This window comes from Camelina sativa, chromosome 14 (genome assembly GCF_030686135.1).
Source record: "Camelina sativa cultivar CO46 ecotype springtype chromosome 14, ASM3068613v1".
In the NCBI taxonomy this organism is placed as follows: Eukaryota; Viridiplantae; Streptophyta; class Magnoliopsida; order Brassicales; family Brassicaceae; genus Camelina; species Camelina sativa.
Window position 1 is genome coordinate 30,549,768 of NC_141893.1, and position 17,958 is coordinate 30,567,725.

General features: G+C 33.2%; 1 protein-coding gene and 1 pseudogene across 2 annotated transcripts; one reads left to right on the plus strand and one right to left on the minus strand.

The window, feature by feature from the left end:
* Positions 1–4,343: 4,343 nt before the first annotated feature.
* Positions 4,344–6,688, plus strand: LOC104742633 (uncharacterized). The gene is made up of 4 exons (XM_010463646.3): positions 4,344–5,022; positions 5,225–5,339; positions 6,140–6,258; positions 6,355–6,688. Exons 1-4 carry the CDS (start codon positions 4,799–4,801, stop codon positions 6,404–6,406), a joined length of 510 nt encoding a protein of 169 aa, XP_010461948.1. The 5' UTR covers positions 4,344–4,798; the 3' UTR covers positions 6,407–6,688.
* A 1,743-nt stretch (positions 6,689–8,431) lies between these two features.
* LOC104742634 (serine/threonine-protein kinase UCN pseudogene) lies at positions 8,432–9,984 on the minus strand (annotated as a pseudogene). The gene has a single exon (XR_015579226.1). The product of XR_015579226.1 is annotated as a serine/threonine-protein kinase UCN pseudogene (transcript).
* Between the last annotated feature and the right edge of the window lie 7,974 nt (positions 9,985–17,958).

Below are 17,958 nucleotides of genomic sequence, written 5' to 3' on the forward strand. Positions count from 1 at the left end.
CTACCAGTAGTGGCTTGTAGCTCAGCTGCAACTGAACGTTACTTTCAACAAACCCAATCTTCCTTTGTATCCTTGCTTTTAACATCAACAATGTTATATTCCTCTTGAACATTATACTATACATGCGTCCTTCAAATTTAAAATGTAGGCTGACGTTCTCGCATATTGTATCCTGCCAAACCAACCAATATAAAAAAATCATAATTAGTACTACTACTAGTTTTACTAGTTTTACTAAATATACCAGTATTACCAGTTTCACCACATTCTCTCTCTCATATCAAAATCGAATCGAATGGTAAACGAGTTCTAATCTCCTTAATTCACTGAAATCGAAAGCCAAATCCATTTCTTATCTAATAGATAGCTCAATCGACCAATAAACCTTTGTAAAACACCCAATGTGCCAAGCTTTCTTCGATCTAAACCCAATTGAATTTCTGAATTTACAAATCAAAAACAAATTCAACCAAAAGCTACTCTAATGAGAAGTAACGCACCAGCATTTTGAAGAACAACTTGATTCAAGTCGAATTGGTGAAGAACGACAGCAGTAGGAGCTCCGACGACGGAACAATCGCCGGCGGCTGGGTTGAGAGGTGAGTAACCAGGTCGGGTTTCTCGGGTTGAAAGAGAGCTCCGACGAACAACTTGATTCAACTCGAGTTGGTTAATAACGACAACAGTAGGAGCTCCGACGTCGGAAGAATCGCCGGCGGTTGGGATGAGAGGAACTCACAGGTCGGGTTTCTCTCGGGTCGAAAGAGAGCTGGGTTCGCTTTTTTATTTAAAAAATTTAATCTAAATCAATTAAATTGTAAAGCTAAAATCGTCTCACCACCTCTTATTAGAAAAGGTGAAGGTATGAAGAATAGGGAGGAAGATAGGAGATTTGTCAAATTATTTTAGGAATTTCTGAGACGTTAACTCTAAATTCAGGATAATAATGCATACAAGTATACGACTAGTAATACATATCCGAACTCATATTTCAATAACTACGTTATATTGCTTGTTTTGGAAAACAACTTAAACGGTCCAATCGAAAAAAATCGGTATTTTCATATCCTAAAAGATTATGTTAAATTTCTATCTTATTTTAATATTGAGTAAATTCATATATTAAATTTAGTAAATTTAAATTTACCACTCTAACTGGTAAAACAATGTTGAATCATACCCTCTTAATTGGAGTATGAAAATACATAAACTTTTTATACTATTCCAAAAAAATAACGAATGCTATAAAGTGGAATAGATTTAAACGTTCTATCTATTTAAAGAAGTACCATACGATGTATGCGATAGTGGTTTTCAAACCGGTTTGATTGGTTAATCAGACTGGTTGAATGTGATCTAGTATATCAGATTAATTGTTTAATCGTGTGATTCGGAGAAAATTTTATGTATTAAAATTTTAAAATCTCCTTTTTGATTTGTTTTTGTAACATGTACATTTCATTATTGGATTATCAAATATGTTCATCATGAAGAATGCTTACACTGCTTTTGGAACATTGAAGTGAGACACGAAATCACCGTTAAGTGGAGTTTGAGTCTTTGACAAACAGTATGCTGTTCTGTGATATATAAAAATACATTTTTATTACCTAAAGTAAATTAATAATATTTTCATAGTGGCTAAAATGAACTTATGAACTCCAGTTACATTTAAGTTAGAGAAAATTATGTTCATGTGAGAAAGTAATTTTTCTTTTTATATGCGGACAATAATTTTTTTTACTAAATGATTCATGGTTTAAAAAATTTAACTCGATAAACCTATAGAACTGGTTAGTGTGCACTTTTAAATGCTGTAAAAGTTAACAGTTCTCATAGTTTTTATTTCATTCAGATTTTTGGCTTTCAATCAATTCTCATAACTAATTTAAAAATCTTCACAATCTTATTGTACGTTTCTTGCAAACCTGATTTAAAAATAAGGAAAATAAAAATCAACTTCCTATAAAATAATTGATCAATTCATTAAATACAAATTTCAGTTAATTGAAAATTGATTTTTTTATCACATTTTTCGGTAAAAAAAAAAAAAAAAAAAAAAATCTTAGAGTCTTATTGTCTCTGTTCTCTTTGTCCGTGAAACTGAGAAAACATCAGAATGAGTGAGTTGAAGAGGAAGATCGATACAAGGAAGAAGATAGAGAAGAAAGATCCACGAGCAGTTGCTATCTCAAAAAGTCGTAAGGGTCTTTAAAGCAAAGCCTCAGAGCTTTATCTTCTTTCCGACGCTCATATTGTGATTTTAGGGACTCCGGTTTCTTCTAATTCACATGTCGCTTTCTACACTTTTGGCCACTCCTTTGTCAATAGTGTTGTTGCAGCTTTCCTCGCGGATAAGACTCCTCCTCGGATGATGATGAAAGATTAGGGTTTTGGTGGGAAGATGAGAGTCTCGCCGATTCAGAGAATCCGGAGGATTTGGGTGCCGCGATTGATTTAATGACGAAGATGTTACACCTGAAGGAGTTAGGAAAAGAAGCAAAGAGATTGTGTGGATGTAACTCATCAGCAGCAAACCCTAAATCATCAACCATGTTTGTCAAGTCTGTGTGTTGAAGTAGATGATGTATCTGTGAACGTCCAAGGGTTTCAAGACAAGAACAGTGAAGAACAACAAACCCTAGGGGTTTCTGCCTACGAAATCAATTTAGTTGGGAGCTTCAATGAAGAGCTTGATGTTGATGATTAAATTTTTTATAATGATACGAATTCTGAAGTTTTATGGAAAAATTTATAGTTGAATGATTTAAGTGTGAAGTCCAAGGGTTTCAAAACAATATTGATGAACAACAATCCATAGCAAACGACGACGGTTTACTTGGGAACTTCGATGGGTGCAATCAAGAATTTGATCTTGATTAATTATTTGATTTTGTGACGAAATCTGAAGATCTATAGAAGGATATGGAGATGTATGATGACTCTCTATTGATTTGGGATATTTATCAAACTCAAACATTAGCATTATTTTGTTTGTATGTTTGGAATGTCTTTTAACAACTTTGTTTGTCTTATTTTGTTTGTATGACATTTTTCGTATTAATCTAACTATATAAAGTTTCATTCATTAAAAAAAATTGTTTTTTTTCTTCTAATCTTTTTATGAATTATTTCTCCACGTAAAAGAGAAAAAAAAACAAATATTGAATTTGATGAAAAGATGAACAAATCTGATAAATATGTAATTCGACTCATAACATCTATGTTAGCTTTTTGTTTTGTCTGGGTGCACAAAAGATTTTGCTATCTAGATGATCTTTTTAGAAGATAGATCGACGAAGTACCTCATATAAAAATTCATTAAAGTTTAATAAACTAATCTTTAAATTTTTTTTATAACTATCTAATTCTTAATTAATATAAAATTATATGCTGATTGCATAAGTATTTAATTTAATTATAATAATTTGTGTAAATTTTTCATTGTTACATTGTCTATAGTTAAATTAAGTACAATTTAATCTTAACTAATGTCAAAATTCATATGACTTAAATCTTTGCAATCAAAATTCGTACAGCCAAAAGCATATTCAACTCTCTAGTGAAGTGAAAAAATAAAATAAAAAGAGTATACGAGTCAACAAATAAGAAGTAAATATGAAATGATAAGTTTAGGTGTTCTATAAAAAATATAAGTAATCTGTTAGTGAGCATTATCTAGATGATTTTGCTATGGATCGTATTCTCTTTCCATATTTTTGTTTGTAAAAAATCATTTATCCTTGGTTAACATATAAATAATTATAGATTAACTAGAAACAAAAGAATTAACATGTCTCTTATATATGATAATTAATGTAGATTTTATGGCCTTATCATGATATTTCTTCAGTAATCCTTTTCTTATATCGTAAATTTGATAAGCGTTATCGTCAGATGCGTCATTTGTTTCTCACTGATTTGAGAGGAACATCTCTTTATCCATAACAACAATTAAAAACGAACAAAATTTTAATATTTTTAAATATTATGGATAAATTAATTTGATAAGTCAAACTTTGAAAACGCTTGAATTTTTTCAAATGGCCATCACAAACTAATTAACTAGTTATATACGACAGGGTTCCTTAATATATAAATTACTAAGTTTCAGCTAAAAATTGTTTTCTAACATTTATTTCGTAAGAAGATATTGTGGTGTCAAGAAAGTAGTTGTTACTTTGGAACAAAGAAAATAACAATATCCATAAATATAAGATAAGGTTTTATGAGAATGTGAGAATCGAGGTGGAATACAACAGAAGAAGCACAATCTCACGTGGAACTTAGGGGTGAAGATCCTCTTCCTAGAATTAGTAAGCCACCTATTTAGATTCTTTCCCACTTTCTTAGTTTTATCTTCTTAAAAATGCATTCGAAAGTCCTTTTGGTTGTTTGCACTTTTATTAGTCCCTTTTCTTAAATACTAACTAGATTAATGATTCATCAGTGATTATGTGGCTTCAGAAGAAAAAAAATTGTCATTTAATTAACATAAGTTTATAAACAGGTAATGAGAGATTGAGAGCTCTATAACATGCCTACCATGTGTGAGAATCCGAGACCACCGGTTTACAAAGCCGGTCTTTGGTCTTAACATTGTTGTTGTTTATATGGCTTTGGCCCACTAAGAGCCTATTCTTCTAGGGTTTATTGTACGGCTCATTTGAAGCCCAAAAAAGTAAGAAAAAAAAAAGAAAAAAAAAGCTGTTTCGTTCTGACGTTGCTCTGATCTCTCTCAGCTTGATCTTTTGATTTGATTCTCTCTCTCTCGTCTATCGCCGGAGAAGACGGAAGAATGCAATTCTTCGGTGGATCCGAGATAAGTCCGTCGCCGCCGGTTCCGACGGCGAGTGGAAACAACGCGCACATGATGTACGTTTTCAACCGTAACGGTGTGTGTCTTCTCTACAAAGAATGGAATCGGCCTCTTCATACGCTTAACCCTCAGCAAGATCACAAGCTCATGTTTGGTCTCCTCTTCTCTCTCAAATCACTCACCGCAAAGATGGATCCAGTCAAGTTAGATTTTCTCACTATTCATTTAGCTAGATTTGACCATTTCGATTTGATCGGAATTTGAATGGCTGTGCTTTGTGTGCATCGTTTCGATTTGATTTGCTGATTAGTTTGATCCCAAGTAATTTATGTTTGTGTTTGTGAGATTTGATGATTCCATAGATTTGGTTAGATCTTATGATTTTGTGATTTTGATTTTGTATAGTGCGGATAAGGGGAATCTAGGGGTTCCACAGTTGCCAGGACAAGGTTGCTCTTTCCACAGTTTCCGTACCAACACTTACAAGCTAAGCTTCATGGAGACTCCCTCTGGTATCAAGGTTAGCTTCACTGCTCTTAGATGTCCATCATGTAGTTTCAGTATGATAAGTATTAAGATTTATTTGGAATCTGGCTTATTGTTTAGGGATTTTGAATGAATTATAAGAACTGTATCTTCTAAATTTCAACCTCAAAGTCAGTATCTTAGTGTGTAGTTAAGAGACATGGAGAGTTTTAGGAGTTACTATATAGAAGAATATGAGAACTAGGGAGACGAGTACGTAACGAGAAATTTTACTAGTGTATTTAGACATGTTGTCGTGTAGGAGGAGCAATGAGAATAGTAAGTCGTTTTCTCAGTGTAAAACAGTCTGAGCTAACTAGCCAAGTTATGTCTCAACAGATATTATTATGTTTGAACCAGCTTGAGGAGATGGTTCATGGATGGTCACTGTTTTTAATTATAGATTGTGAATCATCTGTAAGAACATAACGTTAGGGGTCGAGTCACAAATTTAATCAACAGGACAGAACCCTATTCTTGCACTGTATGGTTAGTTCTTCCCCTGGACATGAGAATTGTTGATTCAGAACATACATGGTTCTTACAGCGTCGGTCCGGATTTGTTGGCTAAGCATTCTAGTACTAATAATAACCAGGGGAGAAACTGAGATTGGCTGCCTTGATTCATTTATATGTGTATATACATACATAGATGGAGTCTTACAAGATAATTTTTTTTAGCTGGAAGCTAGCTTTGCTTGCAGACATAAGTGAATATTCCATAGTTGTTTTTTACCACAATACTAAACGGACATCTAGATGCTTAAACCACAACATGTTTCTATTCTTTTGCAGATCATCTTAGTAACTCATCCAAAGACGGGAGATTTACGCGAATCCTTAAAGTACATCTACAGTTTATATGTTGAGTATGTCGTAAAAAATCCTATATACAGCCCAGGCTCTCCAATCAAGTAAGCTTCACACACTGTTGCATCTTGATCATACTTCCGATCATAATATCTTATCGCATTGATGAAACCCTGACTATGTTTCATTGGTCTTTCAAGGTCGGAGTTGTTCAACACTGCACTTGACCAGTACGTAAGGAGCATCTCATAGTGTGTGTGCATTACAGGTTTGGCCATTGGAACCTCTCTGCTTCACAGAACTTTCCTCTGAACAAATCGAGAAAGTTGCTGTGGAGAGACTGTTTTCTCTGCAAATGTATTTTTTTGTATTTACCCTTTTTAAATCACTGTATTGGCTTTGTTATCAACGATGTTTATGGTTGATCAAATCTTGAAATGGGACATGAAGCACCAAATCGTGATTATGATACATGTAACGTACAGCAAAGAAAAAGAAGAAGGAAAAGAAGCATGTGGTGTGTTCGTTGTGTAATCGTTATCAAAGTTTGATACCAAAACTTACAAGTTTTTAACTAACGAAATAAAATTATTTAAGTAAACAGAAGAATAGTATATATAATAATTAGACAAAGACAATAGTCACAATGTTAATAATTTTCAACTCCTTAATAGCTGATGGGTTTGGCAGGACACACAACACGTGAGGTGGTTTTCTAAGCATTTGTCTTTTCTTTTGCTTCCTATATAGTTTTGTTATTTCTTCTGTTTTTTTCTTCTTCTTTTCAAAATCAAATATTAGTTTTGTCATTTTTTATAAATGTTATAGTCTTTGTCCCCTTATCTCTCCTTCCTTTTTGTCTTCTCACTACTAAAAAGTATCATCAAGTCAATGGTGGATGTGTCTCTCTAAAACATATATAATCAAGTGAGCTCCTAAAAAAAAGGTTGAATTAATCTAATCAATTCTTGTTGAGTGTCGACCAACTAATCCTCTGATGAAAACAACATACTTTCCTGACTAACCTGTAAAATAATATAGTCATCGTAATTTTTTTTTTCTTTTTCAAATGATATATTATGTTTATAGAATTCGTTTTTATGTTTCACATTAAGAGAATCTAACTCTAGCTCGTAGCCTCGTACATGTGTGTGTGGGTGTGGGGAGTGTATCTCACTTGTGAATTCATATTTGGCCGAACAACTTATAAAAGGACAACCTTATTTGAAACAAAACCTTATAGAGGTTTTTAGCTTGTAGGTGTGTTCTTAATATTGCCAAGATTTCATCTTTTACCCGTGACTTGCTCATATGCACCCAAACTTTTTCGCCCATATTTCAACATACTATACCAACCTACAATTCTCTATATAAAAATAGGGGGAATATTGATTGGTCCATTGTAGCCACACATCGACGTATCAATTTTTCCTCCGATGATATCATTTTAGCATCTTAGACGATTTAATATGATTGGACAATGATTTAATGGGGGAAACCGATAACATTTACGATTAACAAATCGGGATTCACTATAATCATCAACATCAAGCAAGAAATTTAATCATGTACGTATGACGTATATAGAAAAGTAGAAAAAAAAAAGAAAAAAAGAATTGTATAGAAAGCCGTCGTTATGAAACATGTTTCAATCAATTACACCAATTATATATAACATCTCCATAATATCTTTTTTCATCATTTTTCATAAACGAGTATAACACATCCACATATACAACAGACCGTCCAAATCAAAAATATATGGAGTCACGGGAAACAACCATGTGAATCTCCAAACTATTGTCTTATTTCTAATCTAAATAAACTTCAGCTCGTGAACAACTCTTACTACTATCCTCATTCTCTCATTTCTAAACTCTCTATTTTCTCTTCATCAAAAAGAAAAAAAGCAAATATATTCCTTAGATATTGATAATTGAATACTATTAGATGGACACATATGCAAGTCCGCAACTTTTTATATCATCGAAAATATATTTCCCATCAATGTTGTTGATGACTTTACAAACCAATTGCTTAACTGTGTGGCTTTTTATTGTACTTATTTTTTTTCTTCTATCATTAGTACCACCTACAAGGTGTACGTATTCTCACCACTGTCCTTTTGAAACAACATAAAAATCACTTTCGTTGTGGATCGTTTGAACAGTGTAGTAATTATCAACTACCATTCTTTACGAAACAATTTGACCGTGTGGTTATGATTCCACAGTCCTTTTCTTTTTTGTTACCCCCTTAAGTTATTTGGATTATTGATTTCTTTTATTACGAATAATTTTTATATATATATCATCACTTTTTATTTTTATTTTCTTGATTCTAGTTCTAACAAATTATTTTTTTATACACATCAAAATCAGAAACTGCTATTAAAACAAAAAAAAAAAGTATTAAACGTGTGTTAGATTCTCGCACGCGTGGATCAGAAATCAACAAAGGGATTGTTTTCAGAGCACTCGTGCGTTAACGGTAACGGCGGCGGCGTTCTCAGTCTCTCGAAACATTCCTTTACACCTAACCCACTTTCCGCCGTTACTTTTCCCGACAATTCTCCTCCGTCATCTCTTAACGGAATAAACGGTGGTCTCAACACCTCCGTTAACAAATCCCACCTCACTCCTTTAAAAAAAGCATGCTCCTTTATCTCCGCCGCGCCTCGCCGGAAACCTAACCGTTTCGTCGGATCTTTAACCAGCAACCGACGTATAAGATCGGTTAAATCCGACGGTTTTCCGGCGAATTCTGGTTCCTTCATCAACACGTTACGAAAAGTTTCCTTTTTGCACCTTCCTTTGAACGGTGTCTCACCGTACATCATCTCGTACGTTAAAACTCCGAGCGCCCACCAGTCGACGGCGAAGTCGTGTCCGTCGCCGCGGATTACCTCCGGGGAGATATACTCATCTGTTCCAACGAACGAATTCGATCTTTGTCCGCCGGAAAAACTCAGTCTCCGGCGTGTGATCGGGTTAACCCTAGCTGATTTCGACTTCTTCTTCTTCTTCGTCCGGAACAAACTCAGACTTCTCTTATGACTCGGATCCGGTTCTGGGTCGGATAGATAGAACTCGGGTCGGGTTGGTTTAGCGAGGCTACATGAGAGATCAAAGTCGGTTAACGTGACGTGACCCGATTCTTGAAGGAGTATGTTCTCAGGTTTCAAGTCTCTGTAAGCGATGCCCATTGTATGAAGGTGGTCAAGCGCACATACGATCTCAGCTAAGTAGAATTTAATAACGGAGGAGCTGAAAACGCCGTCGTTTTGACGTTGACGGAGGACGTTTAAATCGCCACCGGAGCAGTAAGGCAAAGCCCATGCGATGAAGTCAGGGGATTCTGTGGAGCCTAAGAGTTTTGGGAGAAACGGGTTTGTGTTTGTGTCATCGGAGAGACGTCGGAGGATCTGGATTTCCCAACGTGCACGGCGGAGAGAAGAGGAGGAGGAGGATTTGTCGACGAGTTTAAGTGCGAATGGTGAAGAAACAGAGGAGTCAGAAACAGAGTCGTGGACTAGGAAGACTGTTCCGGTTGCGCCTTTTCCGAGGAGTTTGAGAGCTTTGAGTCTGTCGAGATCAAGATTCGTCGCCGGTGAAAGAGACGATGAAGAAGATGGTCGTGTCTCCATTGGAAGATGAGATAGAGAGAGATAATAAAAGGAAGGAAACGAGTGGGTCTGAAACGTTACGTTTATGTCTCCGTGTGTCCCATTTATATATAGAGAGGGGTATAGTATACTGTATACGATTGTTTTGCTTTTTAAAATACCTTTTTCTTTTTCACTATGCAAATAATGAGATTGATGTTCGTGCAATATTTTTTAGAATGTGGTAAATCAAATAGAGATATATACTACTCTAATTTATAAATATGATAGTGTTATGTATTACTAGTATAAAGTTTGGAATGATCTTTTAAGGAGGGTTGTGTAAGTAATTTATGGCACTCAGAACAAAGTTTTAATGGATTTATGGATCTATATGCTTATTGCTTATCACACCAAGAAGAAGGCATATTATCATGGGAGCAACTTGCTGGATCGTTGGTATGATGGATACAATAAAGATTATTCAGTTTTTCTTTGTACTGGCTATAAATGATGATATGATAAAATTAGCATATAATGTCCCAAGAAAATGTGTATTAGCAGCACCTACAAATTATACAAACAATTCAATTGAGTTATAAGTTTGTGAACTGCAAAATGTTCCTATAGTGATATTATCATTTCTATTTATAGTATTGATAGTTTTTTTTGTCCCCATAATAGTTATAATAATTTAATTAATTTTCATTGTATGTATTTCGTTTATCATCACATAACACTATAGTGATATTATCATTTCTATTTCTAGTATTGATATTTTTTTTCCCCATAAATGTTATAATAAGTTAATTAATTTTCATTATATGTATTTCGTTTATCATCATATAACACTATACAAATTCAAATGAATGTGACTTATGGAACACGTGCGGTATCATAATGATTAATGGCAATAGAGGGCAATGTGTCGACAAGCCAAACTGGACAGTCGCAAGTCGCAACCACCTTCATTTATATGTAAAGCTGTATCGTTTCTCTGTAAATCTACAAAAGTGTGTTAATCTCTTGCTGCAATTATTAACCTACTTTCATTAGTTTATGTGAATTATTTCAATTGTTATTCTTTGCTATAAACCTTGCATTATTGAATGTTTTCTAACTCACTTTCATAGACGACTGACTTGTTTATTGGTAATAAGATTGTTATATATATGTTGATGGATGTAACCTTTTTCTTACATGTGATTTCCTATCGGTGATATCTACTAGAAAATTAATTACTAGTTAGATATAGTATAGACCTAACCTAACTAATCTAACCAATACTTGTATATGATATCATATTTAGTAAAGCTTTTGCGATCGTTGATAGTGGTAGATCCGGTACTTACTTAATTAACATGATAGCATTTAACTATAATTTCAAGTTGTGAAAAGTTAAGGCTTTTTATTGTTGAGGGATTTTTCGCCATTAAGTTTTATAGCAAAAGAAGAACAAAGTTCGATCTGACCAAAAGAAGAAAGAAGAACAAAGTTTGTTTACTAGCCAAACCATATACACAAAGATCTGAACAAAGATGATTAAATTAGTTAGCCGGAAGGTGATACGAAGTTAAGAACCATCCAATAATTGGCCAACAAGTTTTTAAGTGCGTGTGTATATATCAGTTTAACACTTAAAATTTATTGAAACAATAAATATTTGTTACATGACGAAATATACGGGCCCAAATATTTAATGAATAATATTCTTGTCATAAATAAAATAAATAAAGTTTCTTATTAGATTCCATTTAGTTTTTACACTTTTTATGACAAATAAAATAGATATGTGTTGTGAATACCGAGATTTAGAAAATTATTCTCTTGTTATTCATATGTTCCATATGATATACTATATATATAGGGATATATATTATGGTTTATAAGTCTACTAATGGGTCGATAATGGACATCCATACAATATTAGATATATTTATAACACATCCCCTTGGATGACTATTATAAAAATGTAGTTCTAAATGCGCATGTGAGATGCTGCCTCATTAAAAACCTTACCAGAAAAACCCAGTGGAAAAAACCATGGTTAAGGGAAAAAGAGTGCAACACGCTTTTACTCCCCCTCTTGAGTATATCACTTGAAATCTTTGAGATGACCGATCCAATATGATAAAGTAACTTCTTAAAAGTAGTGGTTGGAAACGCCTTTGGTAAATGGTTCGCCAAATCTTCACTTGAACGAATCTGTAGAAAACATGTATCACCATTCTTCTATTGGTCATGAGTCCCGCAAGTGACTCATCTTTCTCATTATCTTTGTTTCTCACAATCTCATCAATGTATTTCAAAGACTTTGAAAATATGATAGTCTTTCACCATTGGAATCATAATATTACTCTTAAGGTGTTTATCTTTCGCGTGTTCTTTGTTGTCTCGTTAAAAACCTTTCATGCAAAAACCTAATGGGATAAAAACCATGATAAGGAAAAAAGAGTACAACCACGCAGATAATCATATTTCTCCCCCTGAAAGCATCATCTTCAGGTTATACATTATGATCATATATATCATCTTTTCTGAACTGTTATAAACAGCGCTTTCAGGTACAAACTCATATGATCATCATATATTATACTGGGTCATTAAACTTCAAGTCATTTGAACCTCTTTCATATAGAAGATCTATTTGAACTTAAGCCCAAATATTCTATTACATACAATCTTCCAAACAATCTTATACATAAGAGTTATTCATAATCTCCTTGTAAAACTTTCTCTTTCAACTCTTCAGATAACATCTCTTTTAAGATCCATTTTTCTATGTAAGAAAAATCAATGGGTACATGATAATCAAGGACCCATTTTTCTATGTAAGATGATGTAAACATCTTGAGATAACATCTCTTTCATCAGATGCCAAATCTGTTACTTCAAAAAAATTTATGAAATATCTGCTCTTATACAATATGATTTCTCCATCTTTCAGGAGTAATATTTCATCACTGATTATTTCTCCAAATATTCCTTGGTATATGAAATCTCTACTGGAGATCAGATAATCTTTTCATGATCAACATATTTCGCACTTGTTCTTGTACCTTTCTTTTAACAAGAACTACTTGTAAGTGCTGAAGAGATAAGAGACACATATAATTTTTCTATTAACGAGGTTCAGCAAATGCCTACATCCTCAAACTTTCTTGAACACAATTACAATGAGTGTTCAATCTCGGATTTACACAACCCTAAGATATTCACTTAGTTTGTTCCCAATTTATTTTCAACCCACTATGAGATCACTAAGATCAATAACAATGATCTACAAATATTATTCTCTCATAGAGATAAACTCTCACCCTTTTCTCTCAAAAGGTGTCAAAAGGTATCAAGACTTTTTCTTGCTTTTACAATATTCTCGAGAACTATAAGCTATTGCTTCTAGCAATATAATTAGCAAGATAATTACTTTAAGGGATATCTCTGATAGTTTGAAAACCTTCTAAATAGACTAAATCACGTTGCCTTATTTTCAAACTCATAAGGGATCTACATAGTTGCTTCCACCATATGAGAGTGCATTTCTCATAATAAATATTAAGTATTTATGAGAATCATTATACTATTACATGTACTTTATTTCTCATAAAGATCCCTTTATGTCTCACTCATTTTACACTTTCAAGTGTAAGGACTACAAGTCCAAATATTAACTCTTCAAGAGATTTGAACTATTTCATAGCTATTTCTTTCAATGATTAACCAATCATTCTTTGTGTACACTTTTCAATAAAACTTTCTATTAACCGCGGTTTATGATCCTCGATTTTTATCCATAACATCATCAACTGCAACACTGCATGCAAACATATTTACGACGTCGATTTGCCTTTTGGTTCCTTTTCTTTCTAGACATGACTCAACTTGTTGAGATTTCCTTTCATTATGATTCTCAGGTACCTGAATCTCTTTCTTACTCATGTCTACATCTCTTTTAGATATTTTTCATAACTCTATGCTTCCTCGGTGCCATATTAATTTCTGCTCCTTTTTTTTTCCGAGGATGCTTATATTTGGAACCATAAGTCTATCACACTTCATGTGATCTTTAGACTTACTAGCAGTTGATCTTATCCTTCTAGGATATTAATTTCAATTGGAGCACAGCTGGTATATGTGACTTTGTCACTCAATCATGGTCATAGAAAGGTTCTTGCATGCTTTTAGCATCTTTGCAAACTTTGCCAATAAATTATCTTTTGAAATTATTGCGCACATTTTTCAGTACGAGGATCAAGATAATTTCTTCCAATATATTTCTTTACCAGCTGTTTATTTTCTCTCCCTCATGTTGGAAAAACTGACTCACTAAAACAACAATCTCTGCATCTCGAGATATTCAATCATCAAGAGAGATTTATATCCAACATTCTTTCAAATTCCATCTTAAGCACTTTGGTGGAGCAACTTAACATGTATAACACATTTAGATGGAATATATCTGGTTTCTGACCTAAACAAATTGTAATGGGGAATACTCATGATAATTTGTTGGCCCGATGCGAATTTATTGACATATAGAGTCATTCATGTCAATTACTTAGCATGGTTTCACCACCACTGTTAATTTATCAAATACTCTTGCAAACTCAAGGTTGCAAAATGATAACAAGAATATAGTGGATGATCAGTCCACAATATCTCTTTTGAATACATACCAGAAAATTGACATTATCCAAATTCAAGGGATCGGTGAAAGTCATATAATTGGCTTGCTTTGTAAAGCAGCACACATAACACTAGGAAAACCCTTTAGGTTCTCTAATGAATATTTTCAGAAATTTCTGATTCTTTCGCATCACTACTGAACTGGAATGGCTTAACCGGTCATGCCAAACAGTGAGATTTTTACAAAGCATTTTATCTTCTAGATAATGCATGTAATCTCTAAAATACTTTTCTTGTCTTGGGTAATACTTATGATTTCAAAGTATTTTCTTCGCATATTGTCTCAACATGATTACTTTTCGAATCCTCAAGATTTGCTTTTTCATATGAGTGATTACTCATTTTGGGTGGGAACATAATCTTATATTTGTTCCATCACCTCTGTATGTGGGATTCATGAATTCTCCCCCTCAAGATGATGACACTTCATGTATCAATCTCGATTTGAATTCCACTTTGTAATCAATAACATTCTCAAATTGGGTAATGTATTATATCTTAGACCCTTTTAACTTTGAAACTAATTGGGAGATTATAACACATAATTATCAAATTATGTTCCCATAGGGGATAGTATATATACTCTTCAAGAGCTTTTAATACTTTTTCTACTACTTCTTATTATTGCAGTAGAATAGTGGAAATTGTCTCACACTAACTTCTTTCATCATCATCATATATAGATGAGATAAGTACCTCATGTACTTATTATTCACTTATAGTGGAGATACTAGTCGACTTAACCGCGATTTTATATATATATATATATATATCACACCCACATTTATAACCACTTTTATAGCAACTTTTTTATCATTGATGTGGCATTTTCTTTTTTCTTTGCTTAAAGTCATATTCAGTTCAATGAATCGACCAAGCCAATAGGATGCGATTTACATCAACATCTCATAATTTTACACAGTCACAAAAAAATGAGATTATGATATTTTAAAAAAATATTTTTCAGTATATTGTGTCTTACATGACAACAATATTTTGTGACAAGTGTAATATATTTTCTCTAATATATTTCCAACAATGATATTATCTTCTATTATAATCTTGGTTATAAGTAGAATTTAGTTGTTTATATATATATTCTCTTATAGACTTTTAGTCATTTACTTTGTTTAGATTATTCTAAAGAATAAGTGAATTTTTATGGTCATATACTTGGACTTAAACCTCCTCAAAGAAGTGATACCAAGAAAATATGATCAAACAACATATTTATATATAAATTACTCATTATTTAATATCTCAAAAATATCATGCCTTTATATTAAATTCTCGTTGGTCAATTAATTCACCAAACAAGATTGGATGATAAGATTTAAAATATTTCATCATAATATTATATTTAATTTTGATTAGATTTAGATTTGTGATTAAACAGATAAATCACAAACATTATAAACAATCATATAAATGAGTGCTAAATAAATATTAAGCATCATTATTTTTTTTTTCTTATTCAAAGGCTTTATTTTTCTAAAGATTTATTATAAATGTTTATAAAATCATTTATCAACGAATCTAGTATGTGGACTATTTATTATCAATGAATATAGGTTTTTAATAAAACACTAGCTAATAAAGAATACTTATCTCGATGAAGATGTTATTAGAAATCCAAGACGGAGACATCATTGGCAATGAATATTGCTTAGTCCTTCGACTCATGTTGCAACAGCAAAACTTTAGTTCGATACAAACGACTTATTAACTAAGAAGTCGACTATGGCATTCAAAGAGATTCACCGACTAAAACCAGCCTCAACTGCATATATATATACCAATAATTAGTTAAATAAACGAGTATGAGTTATCTCGGTAAATAACAAAACAATAATAAAATATATAAGAGATAAGTGGTACAGCTTGAATCACCGTTGTACTTAGAAAGAATAATGAGTTATATAGGGGTACATATTATGGTTTACAAGTTCACTAATGGGCCGATAATGAGCATCCATACAATACTAGACATATTCATAATATGGTCAAAATATTATTATAACTAGCTACTTCAAGTCACATTAAAAGCAAAAAATAAAAAAACCTCTCGTCTAAACCTAAAAACAAGCCGCCGCTCAAAGCTTTTTCTCAGATCTGAGACCGGAGTGCGGTAGCTCCTCTAGCACTAGTTCCGGTCTCCCTGTTTTCTTCCTTTAGTCTTTTGCTTTAATTTCTCTTTAAGTTGTGGAAAGATATTGGCCTTCGATTGGGGTTTCTTTTTAGTTCAATCAGTTTGTGCTTTTGGGGTCTCGGGGAAGCGGTCTTGGTTCGTGGCTTTTGCGAGGAGGATGGTGTCGGATCTGAGATCTACGGAGACAAACCATCGTTTCTTTGCCTGTTCACAACCCAGATTTTATTTCTCGCTCTTGTGCTTCTAGTTGTTTTGATGCCGCTGGTTTGGCTTGTGTGTATTCTGTAGGAAGACTTCACTGGCATTTGTTTTCCCCACCTTTAGCCTGGTTCTACCTAGTAGTTTCCCTTTTAGTTTGTCTCCTGTCTAAGAAGAGGTTTTTTGTGTGAAGTTTATGCTTGGCTCTCTGCTTCAAATCTTTCTAATCTTAGATGGAAGTTGCTGGTGATGGTAACCTCTGTAGATGAGTGTCGATTCTGGAATTTAAAACTCATCAAAGTGGTTTGGTTTGGCTCCTTGTCTTAAGCGTTTCCGAATCTGGAGGATGTCGGTTTGCTTTTTTATGGCTTCTATCTAGGCAATCCTTGACGCATCAGTAGTCTCGCCGTATCTGGAAGTGCATTGAAGTTCTGAATTGAGCCTTTACTTGTCAGGTTATGAAGTCTATTTTAGAGAGATCAGCTCTCATTATGATAGGAGGAAGCAATTGTTGATCGATGTGTTGGCCGTGGGCAGCATTGATACAGCTCATTCGCAAAAACTTCAGAAGAGAAGTTTGATTTATTTGTTTAGACTTAGCGTTTGCTTTAGTTATTATTGTCAGTATGCCTCTGTTCTTAGCTATTAGATTCGTTCTCTTTCGATTTCGGTTTGTAACTTTCCTTCTAGTTGTTAGTTGTTTCCGGGGACTTATACTTTGTCCGTCGGCTTAGACTCCCTCTTTTGGGTTTAAGACTCCGGGGATATCTCTATTTTTTCGCCGGCTTATGTATTTCACAATGTAAACTTTCAAGCAATATCAATAACATTATATGACAAAAAAAAAAAAAAAAAAAGACTAGCTACTTCAAGTCCATCAGATTTTTGATCTTTACAACATAAAATAGATATGGTCAAATGTTATACTATACTCTTTCAGATTTATATCAAGTGTTCTATAAACTTCAATTTTGTTTTATAATATGTATTGTATGTTTTTCTTTTTAAGGCTATAAATCTATAATACGTATTGTCTACAATGCAGATACCTTATATTTTTTTTTTGAACTTTATTTCTATTATATTATGGATTCATCAATGAAAATGTATATTGATGAGGAGTAATATAATAATTTTAATTGATTTTTTGAGAAGTGTGAAACAAAC